The sequence below is a fragment of the Castor canadensis genome, chromosome 9, assembly GCF_047511655.1.
Source record: "Castor canadensis chromosome 9, mCasCan1.hap1v2, whole genome shotgun sequence".
Lineage (NCBI taxonomy): Eukaryota > Metazoa > Chordata > Mammalia > Rodentia > Castoridae > Castor > Castor canadensis.
The window spans coordinates 93,545,284-93,562,244 of NC_133394.1; the positions used below are offsets into that span (position 1 = coordinate 93,545,284).

A 16,961-nucleotide genomic window follows, 5' to 3' on the forward strand; every position below is an offset into this window, starting at 1 on the left:
AAAGCAGGTGTTCAGCATGAACCATGTTGGCCCTCATCTCACCTCACATCTGGCCCCTGCAAAATTTAGACCTGTCCTGCAGGATGACAATGGACTAAGGCAAATTCAAGCAAGTGGCCCTGAATATAGCTGTTGTGCCAGATCTGATCTTTGCTAGAGCAGATTCACACAGCTATGGGTACATATTCTGTAACCATTGATCTGGTCAGTGCATGCTTTTCCATCCCTATTAAAGGATAAGGAATGTTCACATTCACATGGAATGAACAACAGTAAACATATACAGTCTTGCTCAAGGCTCTGTTAATGCTGTTACTTCTGTTTTAATCAGAAGAAACCTAGACCAGATAGACGTTCTAAAGAGAATTACATAGCTTACTATGTTAATTCGAGGAGATGAGCAAGAAGTGACTAGTGAGCCAGGTGTGGTGGTGAATTACCACCAACACGTGGGAGTCTAAGGCAGAAGGATCATGAGTTTGAGGACAGCCTGGGTACACAGTGAATTCCAGGCCAGTCTGGGCTACATAACAAGACATTGTCTCATAAAAAGGCGGCGGGTGGGGTGGGGTGGGGTGGGAAACCAGTAAACTGGAGGCCTAGATAAAACACATGTTCTCTATAGGATCAGATAAATATCTACAAAACTTAGGACTTACAATATTAGTAAAATTTTGGGGGAGCTGTGTCCATTCATCTGGGGCATGCTAGGACATCCCCTCAAAAGTAAAGACAAATTATTAAAACTTGCATGCCCTACTGTGGAGTGGAAGCACAATGCTGGGCAGGCCTCTCTGGGTTCTGAAGGCAGCATATCTCACACTTGGAATACTGCTCTTTCCTGTATACTGGGTGACATGAAAAGGCTTACCCTTTTGAGAGGGCTCAATGGCCAGTTCATATTGTGAAGAGAGCCAGACTGCCACTCGAGTCATCTAACCCAGCAGAACCATATTAGTTATTGATGGAGGGAAAAGATGCAGGTGAAAGCAAACCTCTGCATATGTACCCTTCATTTCCCCTGCCTGTTTTATTGAATTACAGACACTATAAAAACTAATGACACATTACCAAGAAAAATATTTTATTTTTCAAATAATGGATTTTTTCACTTCTCAATTACTTCTGTAGAATTTCATCTTTTATTAAAACTAAATAAATATCTAGTATATTTAATCTTTTCTCAAATTAAAGACTATGGTATACTTGTAGTTATCTTTAGAAACCAGAGTCCATTTTTAGCAATTTACACTTGATATAGAGAACAATACCACATCAAGTCCTTTACTCTTGACTTGGTACTAATGTTGAACTGTGTTTTGGTGTTCCAGGATCTAGAGGCTACTCCAAGCTTTAAAGCAAACTAGAGTCCTCAGGTCAGCTTTGGCTGCCTGAAAAACTTCTGGATGGGGTGACTTGGCTTTACTTTATACAGGACAGTTCTTCCCTGGAAGAAATGTGCTGAAGTTTCTGGGACAAAGGACTGGGGTATATATACTGTGATTAGGTATTTTTTGACCGGCAGGTGAGTGAGGACCCTGTTTTTTATGTAACCGTTTCTCCAGAAGAATAAAGAACAAATGGGCAGCTCCAGGTCCTTACAACAGTGTTGGAATTTGGAGATACTGTATTTGGACCCTTACTTTCCTGTTGACCACTAGCTTACTTTAATTTATATGCTTACAAATAGGATGAAGAAAAAAGTTTCCATCTCTATCAAAGTAAATAAATACTTTTCCATAAAACTAAGATTAAACTCAAACTTCTCATTAGAGTACCCATTATAAATTCAAAATTAAGTAACTAAACTAAGAAATAAGTAATTAATGAAAAACATTTTTAAGGTAACAAAAAAATATGACCTCTGTGATTTCCTCTTAGCATAATGCTTATCTTTCAAATATGGATAAAATCTCATTTAGAAGGAAGGTTTGGAATCCTACATAAAAATATAACAGACATTAAAACACAGAAAATTCTTAAATACAAAAAAATTCAAGTGTCCATAACCTTTTTGATATTAATATAACACAAATAACATTATAATGAACAAATCAGCACAAAATGCAATTCACTTCTTATTGACAATGAAACAACTGACACTCAAGTGTAAGTACTGCAGCGTGGGCTTCTGAATAAGGCTCATATGTACATGTGCTTCAAGGAGCAGTGAGACTGTGGCCACTGGTTTTTATTCTAATCACAGCATTTATTTTCTTAATTTCTGTTGTTTTAGTAAGAAATTAGGAGAGAAGCCAAGTTTCTGACACTTTTAACTTGAACTTCTGATTCAAATTCCTTGAATCAGAAAATAGTTAAGACTTAATCTGTGGTTTTATATACCTATTTCTCTAAATAAAGCCTTTGAACAACAATCTACTCCTCTAATTCCCATGTTCACTGGAAGACCCCATGATCTTATAATTAAAAATATTAATTTTTAATGATTTCCTATATATTTTATGTTTTTTTAAAATGTCAGCAATATTACCTTTTTTTGGGGAGGCATCTGAAGACAGGGCCTTGCAGTTGCTGGGCAGGTGCTCTACCACTTGAGGCATGCCCACATACCTTTTTTGTTTTAGTTATTTTTCAGATAGGGTCTTGCATTTTTTTGGGAGGGGGGTGGGGTCTGGGGCCAGCCTTAGCCCATTATCCTCCTACCTATGCCTCCCACATAGCTGGGATTATAGATGTGTTCCACTATGGCCTACTTGTTTCGTTGAGATGGGGGTCTCAGTAACTTTTTACTTGGATTGGCTTCAAACTGTGATCCTCCCAATCTCTGACTCCCAAGTAGCTGAGATTCAGCAGTATTACTTAAAATTACCCTTTATTATTTTGCTTTAAAAAACTATTGTGGTTTACATATAGAAGTACTCATCATGACGAGGAATGATGAGCTGTACCGAAAAACAGACCTTGTAAGTGGTCTTTTTCAATCAGCTTTTAAAAATTTTAAAAGCCAACAAATCTTTGTTATATGTTGATATGTAGCATCAGTGCAATGGTATGCCTTGACAAAAAGATCCTTTAGAATTATGAATAAATAAAACACCCTGGGATGGAGCCAAGATGGACGTGAATTTAAATGAATTCTGCTTTGCAGTAAAATACACTTAATATTAAATTCAATGAACTCTCCTAAAGTATATACAAATAAAGATACTTGTTTTAAGTAAAAATCTGATGCTGTTGAAGTGTTCAGTTCCCACCACAATAGCTTAATGTGGTTAATTTGATGTAATTTATTCATTTTTGTGGAATTTTCTTGAGAGTTTAGCATCTTACCACAGTGACCTGTACTAGTTTAGGTCTATAAAAATGTAATTATCACAAGTTGCACAAAAACATAACTACCACATACTTCTGCACATCTTCAAAAAAGTCTCTGAACAACTATGATGCACAGTGCTCCAGAGGATCTAAAGAAGTGCTTTCAATGATGAGTATTATTTATTACTGGCACATGAGAATTATTTTCTAGAAGGCTCTATCAATGTCAATTTTAGGTAGAATATAACATAAAATTATTTCAGAAGATAATCTCATTCAATGCTCTCTTGACAACACTCCCAACAGAAAGCATCCAATCTACTTGCCGTTTCTTGGCTGATTAGACATTCATCCTTTAATTCACTGATTGTCTTCCTCAAAGATTTTTGGAAATGTTTTTCTCGGTCTAAAACATTCCGTAGACTTTCCTTGGTATTCTCTAGCTCGCTGATCACATGATCTAATTTATGCTTAAGCTTCTTTGGACTGTCCATTACACTGTAGCTATGTTCCTAAAAATAAAAACAGCAGCAGCAGGTTATTAAATCAGACAGACAAGTAGTTAGATAAAAGCATGACTAAGCTTCAGCTGTTTCTTCATTTATGATACTTAGAGAAGATCTCTAAGTTGGTGATATCAAGAGGCTTAAAGAATACAGGAAAAAGAGGGGGTAAAAGCAATATTGAGGATGCCTGTGTGTCTCTCTTTTTTCTAGTGCTAGGCAAACGACAGGAGTGCAAAACAGTGCAGATGCGAACCCTCAGATGAGGGTTCCCATCTGCTATGAGCATGCAGCTGACACCTGCAATGTCTGTTGACACCTGCAACAACCACACAGCTTTTGTTCCTTAAATGTGGCACTAATAAGCTTAATTTTTATCTTTCAAACGAATTTTAAATTGTTAAAGTTACTTTACTTTAAAACAGATGACAGGAAAAGAACCCTGGAGCAGGTCCTCAGGCTGGGTGTTAGGAATTTGGAGAGGACTCTGGTCTTGGAATTTGGAAGAGATAATCTAACCTCTTTCAATATTTATTATGGGTTTGCACTGGTTTGCTGGATAGATATATGTATGTACACACACATACACATATATACATATATATGTATATTCATTTTCATTTGAAAATAGGAACAATAATATTGACATATCTTATAAAGGTACCATAAAATAATTTTGAAAAGCTGTTATTTAATGTTAAAATTAGTGAGGAGGACTTTTGCTTCTAGTCAAGATGAAAAAAGAGAGACAGATTGATTCCTATCTAAAAGAACCAATGCATGATCAAAAGACTTAAACACTGTTTTGAAGTTAAATGGATATCAGGTAAGGAAGGTAGTTATGGGAAGATGGGAAATAGGCAAGCTCTATTACTGCCCCAGTTACTGCCTTACAAGAGTTTGTAGGCTGCAGTGAAAGGAGCGGAAATCCACACAGAGCTTGGCAGACTGAGTTGAAGAAATAGTGCAAAACAATGTGGCCTAGGACAAAGTACTAGGGAGGAGCTAGCTGCAAAGAGACAATTCTGGAGATTTCCAGTGGCTCCTCCTGGAGTACTGTACTGAGTTAAGACAAGCATGTGCATGTGAGGAAACTACCCAAGGCTGACAGTGTGTGAGAAGAACAATTAGGAAAAATTCTGAGTACTCTGAGCTCACAGGGCATAGACACGATTTCTACTAGCCAGAAACTAGCTGGAAACTTTAGGACTCATGGAGCATTCAGTAGACTACACAAAAAGGTCCTGCCTCAGTAGTAGATAACCAATAGCCCTAGATTGAACACTATTCTGATATTGACAAGCAAAGCAAAATCTGGAAGGATCAAACTATTTCCAAGTAACTACTACTGAACAATAATGCTCAAGAAAATAGAATACAAAATATCTGGCATTTGGAAAATTAAAATCTGCAACATATGGCCAGAATTTAACAAGCATGTAAATGAGCAGAAAAATATTAGCCATAAGAGCTAAATCAATCAATGAAAACTGACCCAGAACTGACACAAATGTTAGAACTAACAGACATGGGAATTGAGCGGCTCAAGTAGCAGGGTATCTGCCTAGCAAGCGTGCAGCCCTGAGTTCAAACTCTAATACTGCCAAAACCAAAAACCCAAATCTATTCCATACATTAAAAAAGTTAAGTAGATTCTGTGTTCCCCAAGTACCATTTTCAGTTGAAATGTGGAAACGTGGCTCAACAAGGGTGTTTTTGTTGCAGGCAGTTGAATGGATGCTCTGGGACAGACAATTAAATATTTATAATAAATTCCTGTAAACCATAAAAAAGTTAAGTAGTGATGTGAAAGATCTAACATAGATTAAAACAGAACATCTATAGATAAAATTATATTATGTGGATGAAAATACATTGGAGAGAATGGCAGATTAGACATTTCAGAAGAAAAGATTAGTAGATGTAAACATGAGTAGGAAGTAAGCAGAACACAGAAAAGAATAGTAAAAAAAACAAAACACCAAGTACAGCAAGCTGTAGCACAACTTTACACACCGAGTATATCATTGGAATCCCCTTACTAAAGAGAAGAAAAGTTGGAATAGAAAGAAATATTCGAACAAATCCTGCCCCAAATCTTTCCAAGTCTGATGACATATTTAAGCACAAAGATAAAAACCCAAAAACCTCAAAAATCCCAAGCACATGAGACATGAAGAAAACATAATCAGATTAGTGAAACTAGTGCAAAGATTTTTTTTGGGGGGTGGGCATCAGGGTCTTGCTATGTAGCTTCCTCGAACTCTCTATTCTCTTGTCTCAGCCTCCTGAGTGCTGGGATTATAGATGTGCACCACCATTCCCAGCTTAAGACAAACTTTTAAAAGAAAAAAAAAAGACAAGTATGACAGATTTTTACTTAGAAATAATGCATGTGAAAACACAGTAGAGTAACATCTTTAAAAATACTAAGAACAAAAAACTTAAGTCTATCAGCCTAGAACTTACTACCTAGTGAAAATGACTTTCAAAAATTAAGACTAAATAATGACCTTTTCAGACACAGAAATTTGAAAGAATTCATCACCAGCATAGCTGCACCATAAAAAAACGTTAATGTAAGTCCTTCAAGCAAAATAAAAGCAGATGGAAATATGGGCTTAAATAAAGAACTGAAAAGCTATAAAAATGGCAACTACACGAACAACATGTAAGGTTTTTTTCTTCTTAATCTCTTTAAAAGATAATTTATTTAAATAAAAATAACAATACAGTGTGTTGTTTATACCATATGTGAAAATATATGGCAGCAATAGCACAGAGGTTGAGAAAGGAGAAAGTATACTATTTCAAAATTCTTATATATATGTAAAGTGGAATATTGTTTGAATGTAGCCTATAATAAGTTAAAGATGGGGTGTAAGCCTATAAATGACTACTAAAATAAAAGAGATATAGCTAATGAGTCTAAAAATGAGATAAATGAGCTAAAAATTATTCATTAAGTTGGGTGTGGTGGCCTCTAATTCTAGCATTCAGGAAGTTGAGGCAGGAGGACTGCAAGTTCAAGATCAGCCTGGGCTACTTACTGAGACTCTGTCTCAAAAAAACTATTCAATTAATCCAAAGGAAGTAGAAAAAGAAGAAAACTGGACAAATAAGAAACAAATAGGAAAATGACAGATTGAATCTTAACTGTACCAATCATCACATTAAGTGTGAGCGGTCCAAACAACTCAAGTAGAAGACAGAGATGGTTAAGTAGGATAAAAAAAAAAAAAAGAACAAGACTCAAAAGTATATGCTGCCTTTAAAAATGCACTTGAAAGATAAATAAAAACACTAAGAAGAAAGAGGGCTACAGTTGGGTAATATCAGACAAACTCAGATTAAGAGCAATGAAGATCATTTCTTAGTAATAAAGTGGCTAATTTATCAAGTTCTAACAATTTTAAATGTTTATGTATCTGATAACGATGCTTCAAAATATAAAAACCCAATTACAAGTAAGGCTGTCTTATTTGCAGATTTATGACACATGGTTTTGATCAAGTGTCAAAAAATAATAAAAGTAATCAGAAGAAATTTCAAAGACAAAAATTTCAGCTGGCAGAGTGGCTTAAGGGATAGAACACCTGCCTAGCAAGTGTGAAATCCTGAGTTCAACCCCCAGTACAACTGAAAAAAAAAAAATTCAAATTCCCACATAAGCATTATACAGCTCAGTTGGTAGGAGAAGCTCTGTTAGTTCTGTGTTATCATTAGTTGTGTTTAGTTTAAATTGTTGTATGATCTGAGTATTTTTGTTTTCCTGCCCTAAATTTTGTGAAAATATGCCTCCTGAAAAGCAATGGTACCCAAAAAGCAAGGTAAAAGCTAATGTGCTTTACTGAAGTGATAATTGCATTTTATAATGAAAATTTTAGATTTGTTGAAAGGTGGCATGCCTTTAAGTGGAAGTTGGGCAGTGTCATGGAAAAAATGAATTAAGCATTCAGTACTGTACTGTGTACTGTGTACAGTACTAAACTATGCATCCTGAGCATTCAGTTTTTCCTCAATGGCAGTCTTCTTGGGACCATGTATACCTGTGGATACCCAGGGTCTACTATACTGGTAACTGCAAGAAAAGTTAGACAAATCTATAATTATACTATAAGATTTTAACAACCCTCTCAAAATAAAGGAGACAGAAATTCAATAATGATAAAGAAGCTTTAGAGAACACCATTAAATAACTTGACCTAATTGATATTTATAGTACATTCTAGGTAATCCAGCAGAATGCATACTCATCTGTTATAAAATCACACAGAACATTTACCGAGGCAGATCATATTCTGGGTTATAAAATATATGTCAATAAATACAGCAGGATTCAAGCTATACTATGTATATCTGCTGGCCACAAAAGAATTAAGTTAGAAATTAGTAATAGATATGAAGAAAATCCCCAATATTTGGAAACTATATAACACAACTGTAAATAACCCATGGATGAAAGAACAAATTAAAATAGAATTTGAAAATATGATTAAATGAATGACAATGAAAACACAGCACATTTGTGGAATGCAATACTTTAGGGAGAAACTAATTCCATTAAACTAATACCACTAGAGCAATACTTAGGGAGCGATTCATACCACTGAATACCTATACCAGAACAAAGTCTCAAATAGTGACTTGAGCTTCCACCTTAACTAGAAAAAGATGAGCAAATTTTATTGAGATAAGTAGAAAAAAGGAAAATAATAGAGAAGAATGGAAACCAGTGAGAAGGAAAATCAATAATAGTGAGTTCTTTGACAAGATCAACAAAATTATTAGATTTCTAGGTAGACTGATCAGCAATATTAAGAGAACAGAAACAAATTACAGAAATTATCAGGAATGAGTGGTATGATAGTGCTCGCTAAAATTCTACAGATATTAAAAGGATTAATAAGGAAATGTTATGAATAACCTTAGGTTAATAAGGTTCATCACAGTTTGTCAACTGATGAAATGGGCAAATTCTTTGGAAGCCATAATCTACTCAATTTTTTTTTCTCACAAACTATAGGTCCAGATAGCTTCACTGGAGTCTATCAAATATTTTTAAAATAAATAGTACCATTCTAAACAAACTTTTCCAGAAAACTGAAAAAATTAGCAATATTTTCCAGCTAATTTTTTGAGGTATTATTCAGATATTGAAACCAAATATCCCTCTTGAACAAACAAGAAAGATTAAATAAAAACTTAACAAACTGAATCCTCAGTATATAAAAGGGATAATGCATCATGAAGTAAGGTTTATTTTAGGCATAAAAGTCTGGTTTAATATTTGAAAAATCAACCAATATACATCGTATTAACAAACTAAAAAAAGAAAAAGTATCAACACCCAATACAGGAAGCACTTAACAAAACTAATATCCATTCTGATAAAAACTCTAAGCAGACCAGGAACAGAAGGGCACTTCCTTGACCCGATAAAAGGCATTTATGAAAAACCTATAGCTAAGATGACATTGAACAGTGATAGACCTTCTGCTCCCTAAAATCAGGAACAAGGATGGAAATCAGTTCTTAGTACTTATATTCGGCATAGTCTTGGAGGTTCAAGGTAGTACAATAAGGCAAGAGAAAGAAATAAAAGGCATCCATATTAGAAAGGAAGAATAAAAACCATCTTTAGTCACAGAGAACATGATCTATGTAGACAGTATAATTCCTGCTACAAAACTGCTATAATTAATATTTGAGTTCAGCAAGTCTGCCAGATTCAAGATCAACAGACAAAAAAAGTCAACCACATTGCCACATTCCAGCAGCAAACAAAATAATACCATTTATATGACAATACATACAAAATACTAAGGTATAAATCTGACAAAGTGAATGAGAATGACAAAACAAGGCTGACAGTGTTAAAGCCTAAATAAAAGATATTCTGAGTTCATGTGTTGAAAGACTTACTATTATTAAGATGTCAATTCTTCCCACATGAATCTATACACTCAACACAAAACTATTCAAAGTTCCATTTGGTTTTTGGAGGAAATTTACAAAGCGATTCTAAAGTTCATATAAAAATGCAATGAATCTAGAATAGCTGAAAACAACTTTGAAAAAGAATAGAGTAGGAGGACTAACTCTGTCCGATTTGAGAATTATTACAAAGCCAGGTCGGGCTTTAACATGAATAAACAACAGATGAATAAATAAATATAAACTTGAATACTCTATATTGTACATGATTGTTTTTCAAGACATCCTAAAGCTATAGCTGTTTTTATTTCCATACAGAAATAAATTAAAGTGAAGAATTAAATTATTTTCTTGGTAGAAATATCCTTGAGAAAGTATTTTTCAAACTACATATGTACCCAAAGGATTAAGAACTTCTATATTGTTTTTGTATACAAATGAATTACAATGACTTTGGGAAGCAACAATATTTGGAGATACTACATATTAAAAAAAAAAACAAAAAAACCTCAAGCATCTAAATCTCTAGGTTTTTGCTAAGATTCTGACAAGTTTGATCCTAATGGAGAGGTTAAATTCATCTTCAAAGCATTTACAATTCAGTAATTTTACTTACAAAAATGAACTGGGATTGGAATTCTTCAATACATGAGGAAGCACCAACAAACCGGTGACTGTGGCTTGTGACTGGAAGGGTTTTGAAGGTGAAGTTTTTTCTACAATGAAACGTTTCTCTTTTCTCCTGTTAAGAACAGTTAATAACAATCACTGAGATACTCTATGTTTTCTTGGAGGTTTATTCCTTTTTTTAACTTCATGTAATGAAATTAATACCACATTTTTTTTCATGAAAATTGCTTTTACAAGTCAGTAAATCCCACTCAGATTACTTTTAAAGAATTTCTTTAAAACAACTCTATAGTTCATCTAGAAACACAAATTTTCCTAAAAAAGAAGAGTGATAATGAGAGAGGTTATTCCCTAACAGCTATTAAAAATACAGGACACAATTGTAATAGCTAAAATAGTGTGCTACTTTCTTAGGACTAGAAAGAAAAACTTAGAAATAGATCAAGTAAATAATGCCTTTAAGATAAAAGTGGCATTCTAAATAAGAGAAAGTCTATAAATCATGTTGTAAAAATCAACTAAGAAAAGCAGTTTTGTGTTTTAGAGATAATAAACCACAATGAAATTCTATGTGCTAAAAATATATGTAAAAATGAAAACCACGAGGAGCTAGAAAAAATAGGGAATAGTTATATCTTAAGATAGTGATGGAGAAAATCATAGAAAAGAAAAAAATACAAAGTGTGAGTTTAAAAACATGTATCAATGCCATAATCAGAACTAAAGGCAAACAACTGCAATACAGGCAGCAGTTGAATGATTCTTATCCTCAATATTTTACAAAATAGCCTAGAAAAAGATGACAAAGAGGACCAGAGGTTGGGGATGTAGCTCAGTGTATGAACATTTGCTTAGCATGCACAAGACTCTGGGTTCACTCCCCAGTACCACAAAATAAAACAAAATAAAACCTTGCCAGAAGAGGTCCTGAATAAGGAACTCATAAGAAATATAAATGTACAATAAACAAATAATAAGCCATTTTTTGGCTATCAATTTTAGCAATGGTTAAGAACACAACTTATGCCAAAGATTAGGGTAAATACTTTTATACAGTTAGTGGGGAAGAAAGTGCAAGCTTTCTAGTCAATCTTTAGAAGAGCTATACCAAAAGCAAAACTTTAAAAAATCTCTACAATCTCAGTGGCCCATGCCTATAATCCTAAATACTTGGGAGGCTGAGATACAGAGTATCATAGCTCAAGGCCAGTCTGGGAAAAAAGCTCCCAAGATCCCATCTCAACCAATAGCAGGGTCTGGTGGCACGCATCTGTCATTACAAGCTACATGGGAATCTGTGATCAGGAGGATCAAAGTTCCAGGCCAGACTGGGCAAAGAAGTCTGAAGACCATCTTAACAGAAAATAGTCTGTGGTGGTGTGTGCTCATCATCTCAGCTATGGCAGGAAGGGTAGAATAAAAAGGGATGTGGTTTAGGCAGGTCTGGGCAAAAAGCAAGACCGTATCTCAAAAATAATCAGAGGGGAAAAAAAGAGACATAGCTCAAGTGGTAGAGCACTTGCCTAGCAAGCATAAAGCCTAGAGTTCAAACCCTAGTAACACCAAAAAAAAAAAACAAAAAAACAAAAAAAAACCCAAAACTCTATAATCTTTGACTCAACAGTTTTATTTCTAGAATTAATTTCAGGGAAATAAGGATATGAATAGGATTTACCTGCAGCAATAGTAATTTTGGGTTGTTTATAATATTAAAAGATAACCTGTATATACCAATGAGTACTTATTTTTTTTTTTTTTATGAAACTACTGGTCACACGTAGGATCAATGTCATTACAAAAGTCCTATAAAACTGACATCATCAAGTATTGGGAAGAATATGGAAACCAGAGAAATTTTATATGCTGATGGTGGCAGTATAAATTTGCAAACCACTTTGGAAAACTATGGCAATATCTACTCAAACTGAACATATTCATCCCTGGATGTAGCAATTCTCATTCTAACAGAAGCATATTTGTATTACACAAAATGTATACGTAAGTGCACCAAAAGACACAGACAAAAATGTTCACAGTGACCTATTCATAATAGTTTCAAAGTGAAAAACAACCCAAATGTTTATGAAGAGCAAAGTGGAGAAATTAGTTTATTAATATGATAGACTATTGCATAGCAAAGAAAATAAATGGACAACTATCACTTGCCATCTGGATAAATCACACAAAAAGTTTGAGTTCATACTGTAGGTAGGACTCCATTTACACAACTGGTAAGAGACGGAAGTCAGGACAATAGCTATCTTTAAGGGGGTAGTGATTGGGAAAGACTATAAGGGAGGTTTCTAAGGCACTGGCAATGGTCTAAGGGGAGTAACATGGGTGTATTCATGCATGAAAATCCAGTGATTTGTACACTTATGATGTACTTTTTCATGCATACATCCATGTTTTTAAATTAAACTATATATTTAATTAAAGTTGCAACACAATCTTTGGGTGCTTGTAATGATTCATACCTGTAATCCTAGCTATTTGGGAGGCTAAAATCAAGAGGATCGTGGTTTGAGGCAATCCTGGGCAAATAGTTTACCAAAATAACCAGAGCAAAATGGACTGGAGGTATGGCTCAAGTGGTAGAGTGTCTGCTTTGCAAGCATGAAGTCATGAGTTCAAACCTCAGTCCCACCAAAAAAAAAAAAAAAAAAAAAAAAAGTGTGGATGCCTGGACTCCAACCTAAACTGAATTAAATACAAATTGTGAATCTTTGGGATTGGGGCACAGGGTTCTGTATTTTAAACTAACCAATGTCATGGAGAGTAGCAGCTAAGAGTAGACTCTGGAGCCAAAACGCCTGGGTTCAAATTTAGTATCTGCCATTTAATGGGTGTGTGATCCTGGGGAAGGCATTTCAGCTCTCTGGGCCTCAGTTTCCCTAAGTGACAAAAATGAGAATAAAAGTTCTCAGGGACAAAAGGGTTTGATATATATGTAAAGTGCATAGAATAGTGCCTGAAAGACAGCAAGTACTATATAACATAAAAACAAAAAGCAGCTAAAGGACATACAGTATAATTTTTTTACAAGATTACCTACATAAATATTGATGAGTTTATACAAAATGATTTTACAAATGATTGGAAAACTATAGTACACAATATTCTCTCTGAATTATCTATTTTTATTTTTGATTTTATCATATAATGTCCTGTAACAAATTATAATAAAATCTGTTATAAGGAAATAGTTCTTGAAAATCAACATATATGTTTATTTGATTTATTATGACGTTTCTTAAAGTCTTCTTTATACTATAGCTAGAAGATACCCTGTTGGTAGGAAAAAACAAACCGATTGCATAGATTTTGTACATTTATTAATACAGAAATGAAGCAATCTACTTAATCACTCCAGCACTGCAAATATGACCACTGCACAAGTGACCAAGACAGCATGGGGGCAGGTGCGCTTCTGGACTATTTCTTTTGTTTCTAGTTGTCAGGAAGAAGACACCTGTTAATGTTGGCTCTCCTTAAATTTTTCACCTTAGAATCAATCAATCAATCCATAGTTGTTAGAAGCAAATACATTCTCAGATATACAAAGTCAAAAGAGACACTAAATGTAAAGCAGCCAGTCCCGAGGAAAAATAGAATTCAACTAAAGCTTACTTACTCAACCCTTCTATTTTTTTTTTTTTTTTTTTGTTGATCTCTTGTTTTCTTCTCCTGTTCTTATCTTTCTTGATTTCTGACTTTTGGGCCTACCAAGGTTTTAACCTTGTGGCTATTCTTAGAAGTATACTTGGGTCCTGTTAACAGTTTTGTTCTTGAATTCTTGAGGACTGCCAATCTGAAACTTCAGTTCAATCTTCTTATGTTAAACTCCATTTTTTAGAGATAAATCTTAAGTTATGCCAATTCCTAAAGTCAGTCCACTTTACCCAACTTTAGCAATACACCAATATTTATGAGAGGCTACTGGCAAAATACTTGTGCTACACATTATGAATGCTGAAATCACCCTCTACAAATTTAAAAACTAAAAGAATGTACTTCAAATAAATAAGCAAACAATATAAATGCAGCCAAGAGTGTTGAAGATTCATGAGAAGTACCATAGAAAGTGAGTATTGATGGTAAGCAGTATCTCATAAACAAACCTGTAAGTGATATGGGGAATCAAAGATAGAAGGGATGACTCCAGGTTTTAGTTTAATATTTGGAGCACTTCTGTCAAAATCAGTCTTCTTAAAGTGCCTTGAACACAACACATCTCCTTTTTTAGGCTCCCAAATGCCTGCAGCATTCACATCAAGTCTTTTCATTGCTAATACCCACTTTCTTTTGATGTTTTCATCTGTGGGGAACCTAGAAAAGAATTTAAAAAATATTTTAAAACCAAATACTATTAACACATATGTGAATTAAAGCTGTCCTATGTGAAAGGGCTAAAATGATTTCTATGATTTCTTAATTAGAATCATTTCTTTCGGGAACTGTGATATTCGGAAAAAGCCTAATTCATGATTGTGTAACTCAATTTTAATATTCAGATTTTTTTTTGGCCCATAATTCTTCAGATACACGGCCTTCATTTCAATTTTTATCATATTATACGGAATAAAAGTTTCAATGAACATTTAGTGCCTTATAGTATGATCCATGATTGAATTTTTCTTCATTTATAGATGACAAAGAGTATCACTTGGCATAGTACAGGGCGTGGCACAAAAGCAGCAACATCTTTAGCAAATGAAGAAGTAATAAATTCTACTACTCCTTTCCTATGGCTGTCAGGGGAATGGCTAAAATACTAAATTAGGGCCATCTTGATTATCTGCAGTACAATTAAATAACCCTTGGTCTGAATTTGTAATTTCTTTATTCTAAATAGAAAGGACAGATATTTGAGCAAAAAGCCTTCATTCAGATTGTAAGCTACAAGTAAACAACACCGAACTTCTTTAAAGAAGAAAATATAATGTTAAAATACAAAATAATATTAGTAAAAGTGAGTTTGATTTTTTTTGGGGGGGGAAGCAGGACTGGGGTTTGAACTCAGGGCCTTTCACTTGCTAGGCAGGCGCTCCACCACTTGGGCTGCACCCCAGGTCTTTTCCTTTAACTATTTTTCAGTAAGGTCTTGTGTTTTTTGTCAGGGGGGCGCACTGATCCTCATACTTATGCCTTCTGTGTAGCAGGAAGGACAGGTGTGCACCACCATGCTGGTATTTTTTTTGTTGGAGTCTCCCTAACTTTTGCTTGGGCTGGCCTTGAACACCATTCCTCCCAATCCCTGCCTCTCTAGTAACTGAGATTACAGACATGAGCCACCCCATGGCTCATGATTGGTATTTTTTGTTAACCAGTCTAATTCCTTGTCAGCTATCTTCAGACTTTTGCACATAATTATAAAAGTATAAATCTATCACTGTCACTTCAAATTTAACAAAAAGTTATTTAAAAAATAACTTGGGAACTGAAGTTCAAGACTGAAGACTCAAGTACAACTGTCCACTTTTTACAGCAGTTAAAAAGTACTTGGCCAACCAAAACAAAGTCTTACACATGAAATGTCAGTCCTTTTAACTTGGAATTTGGCAAACAGCGAGAAGCACATCCAATGGCCGAGCAACATTTCACCATGATTTTAGCAACTCATAACAGAACTGAAAGAAAATTAAAATGATAAAGAGTTAGTAACTTCAAAGCTAAAGCCAAAGTATTATCTTCCAACATCTGCAGTTTAACTCAAGAAAGAATTCTAAGGGTATGGCATTTTAGCTATGCTCCTGGGATGTGGGGGCTAAAATTTCAATTTTGTAGGCTTGCACGTTTGTCCTCCATCTCCTCCTGCACTGTCACAAAACCTGTGCACATAACCTGCTCCCGCTACTCACCTTTCATCTCCACAATCTGCTGCCCCAGAGAAACTTTTCCTGACGTCTGATTGTCAGATCGCCTCTAATCCCAGTTCTCTTAGAACACACCCTTCTCTTTACAACCATTTCTCCAAGTTGTAATCTTAGGTTTTTTGCAGTGATTTTCTGATTAATGTCTTTCTTCCCCACCCGTCTGTGAGTTTCATCAGGGCATGGCAGGCGTACCTATTTTTTTTTTTTTTTCACTTTGTCTTCACGGCTTAGCTGGTGACTGGCACAGGGTAAATGCTACTACCTATTTGGAATGAAGAGCTAAGCAGGAACCAACAGGGAACGCGAGCACCAGCGGCTCGCGGCTGCCGCGAGCGCCCAGCGTGGCGCTCCCAGCCCGGGGCTACGCTCCGCCCCTTTCTCGCCGGGGTACGAGGGAGGGGCCGTCTAGTCACAGGTGCGGCTGTGGCGGGAGCGCGGCCCTTCCGCGAGGGCCGCCCGGCGGCCTGTCTGCGCCGCTGCGATCCTCCTCGCCCCAACCACGCCCTGACATCTGGGCGGGCAGCGATGTGGGGTAAAGAACCAACCTAAGAGTTATTACCGTTAGCAGCGAGGACGGCAACTAACGTCGACGACAGAGATTGCGTGCCCCTTCGCTTCCGCCCCGTCGCTCCGGGAACCGGAAATCCGAGTGCCCCGAGTCACGTGCTCCGCCGCCAGCCCGAGTCTAGTAGCAGCTGTCCGGGGGAGGAGGCGTGTTAGAGCGGCGCTGCTTCTCTGG

The 16,961-nt window shown here is 35.7% G+C and overlaps 1 protein-coding gene across 1 annotated transcript; it reads right to left on the reverse strand.

Moving 5' to 3' along the window:
* Positions 1-639: 639 nt before the first annotated feature.
* On the reverse strand, positions 640-16,918 carry Thap6 (THAP domain containing 6). The gene is made up of 5 exons (XM_020182889.2): positions 16,782-16,918; positions 15,874-15,976; positions 14,468-14,675; positions 10,333-10,458; positions 640-3,788 (listed from the first exon to the last, which is right to left on the reverse strand). The coding sequence occupies exons 2-5, from the start codon at positions 15,951-15,953 to the stop codon at positions 3,549-3,551; spliced, it is 654 nt and encodes a 217-aa protein (XP_020038478.1). The 5' UTR covers positions 15,954-15,976; positions 16,782-16,918; the 3' UTR covers positions 640-3,548.
* Between the last annotated feature and the right edge of the window lie 43 nt (positions 16,919-16,961).

What these genes read in the sequence shown, in the direction of transcription:
- Thap6 (XM_020182889.2), bottom strand. Translation starts at nt 15,953, where the DNA reads ATGGTGAAATGTTGCTCGGCCATTGGATGTGCTTCTCGCTGTTTGCCA. An exon ending in AAAGGACTGACATTTCATGT is followed by an intron (nt 14,676 to 15,873) that starts GTAAGACTTTGT and finishes ATTCTTTTCTAG; the next exon opens with GTTCCCCACAGATGAAAACA. An exon ending in TCCAATCCCAGTTCATTTTT is followed by an intron (nt 3,789 to 10,332) that starts GTAAGTAAAATT and finishes TTTTATTTTTAG; the next exon opens with GAACATAGCTACAGTGTAAT.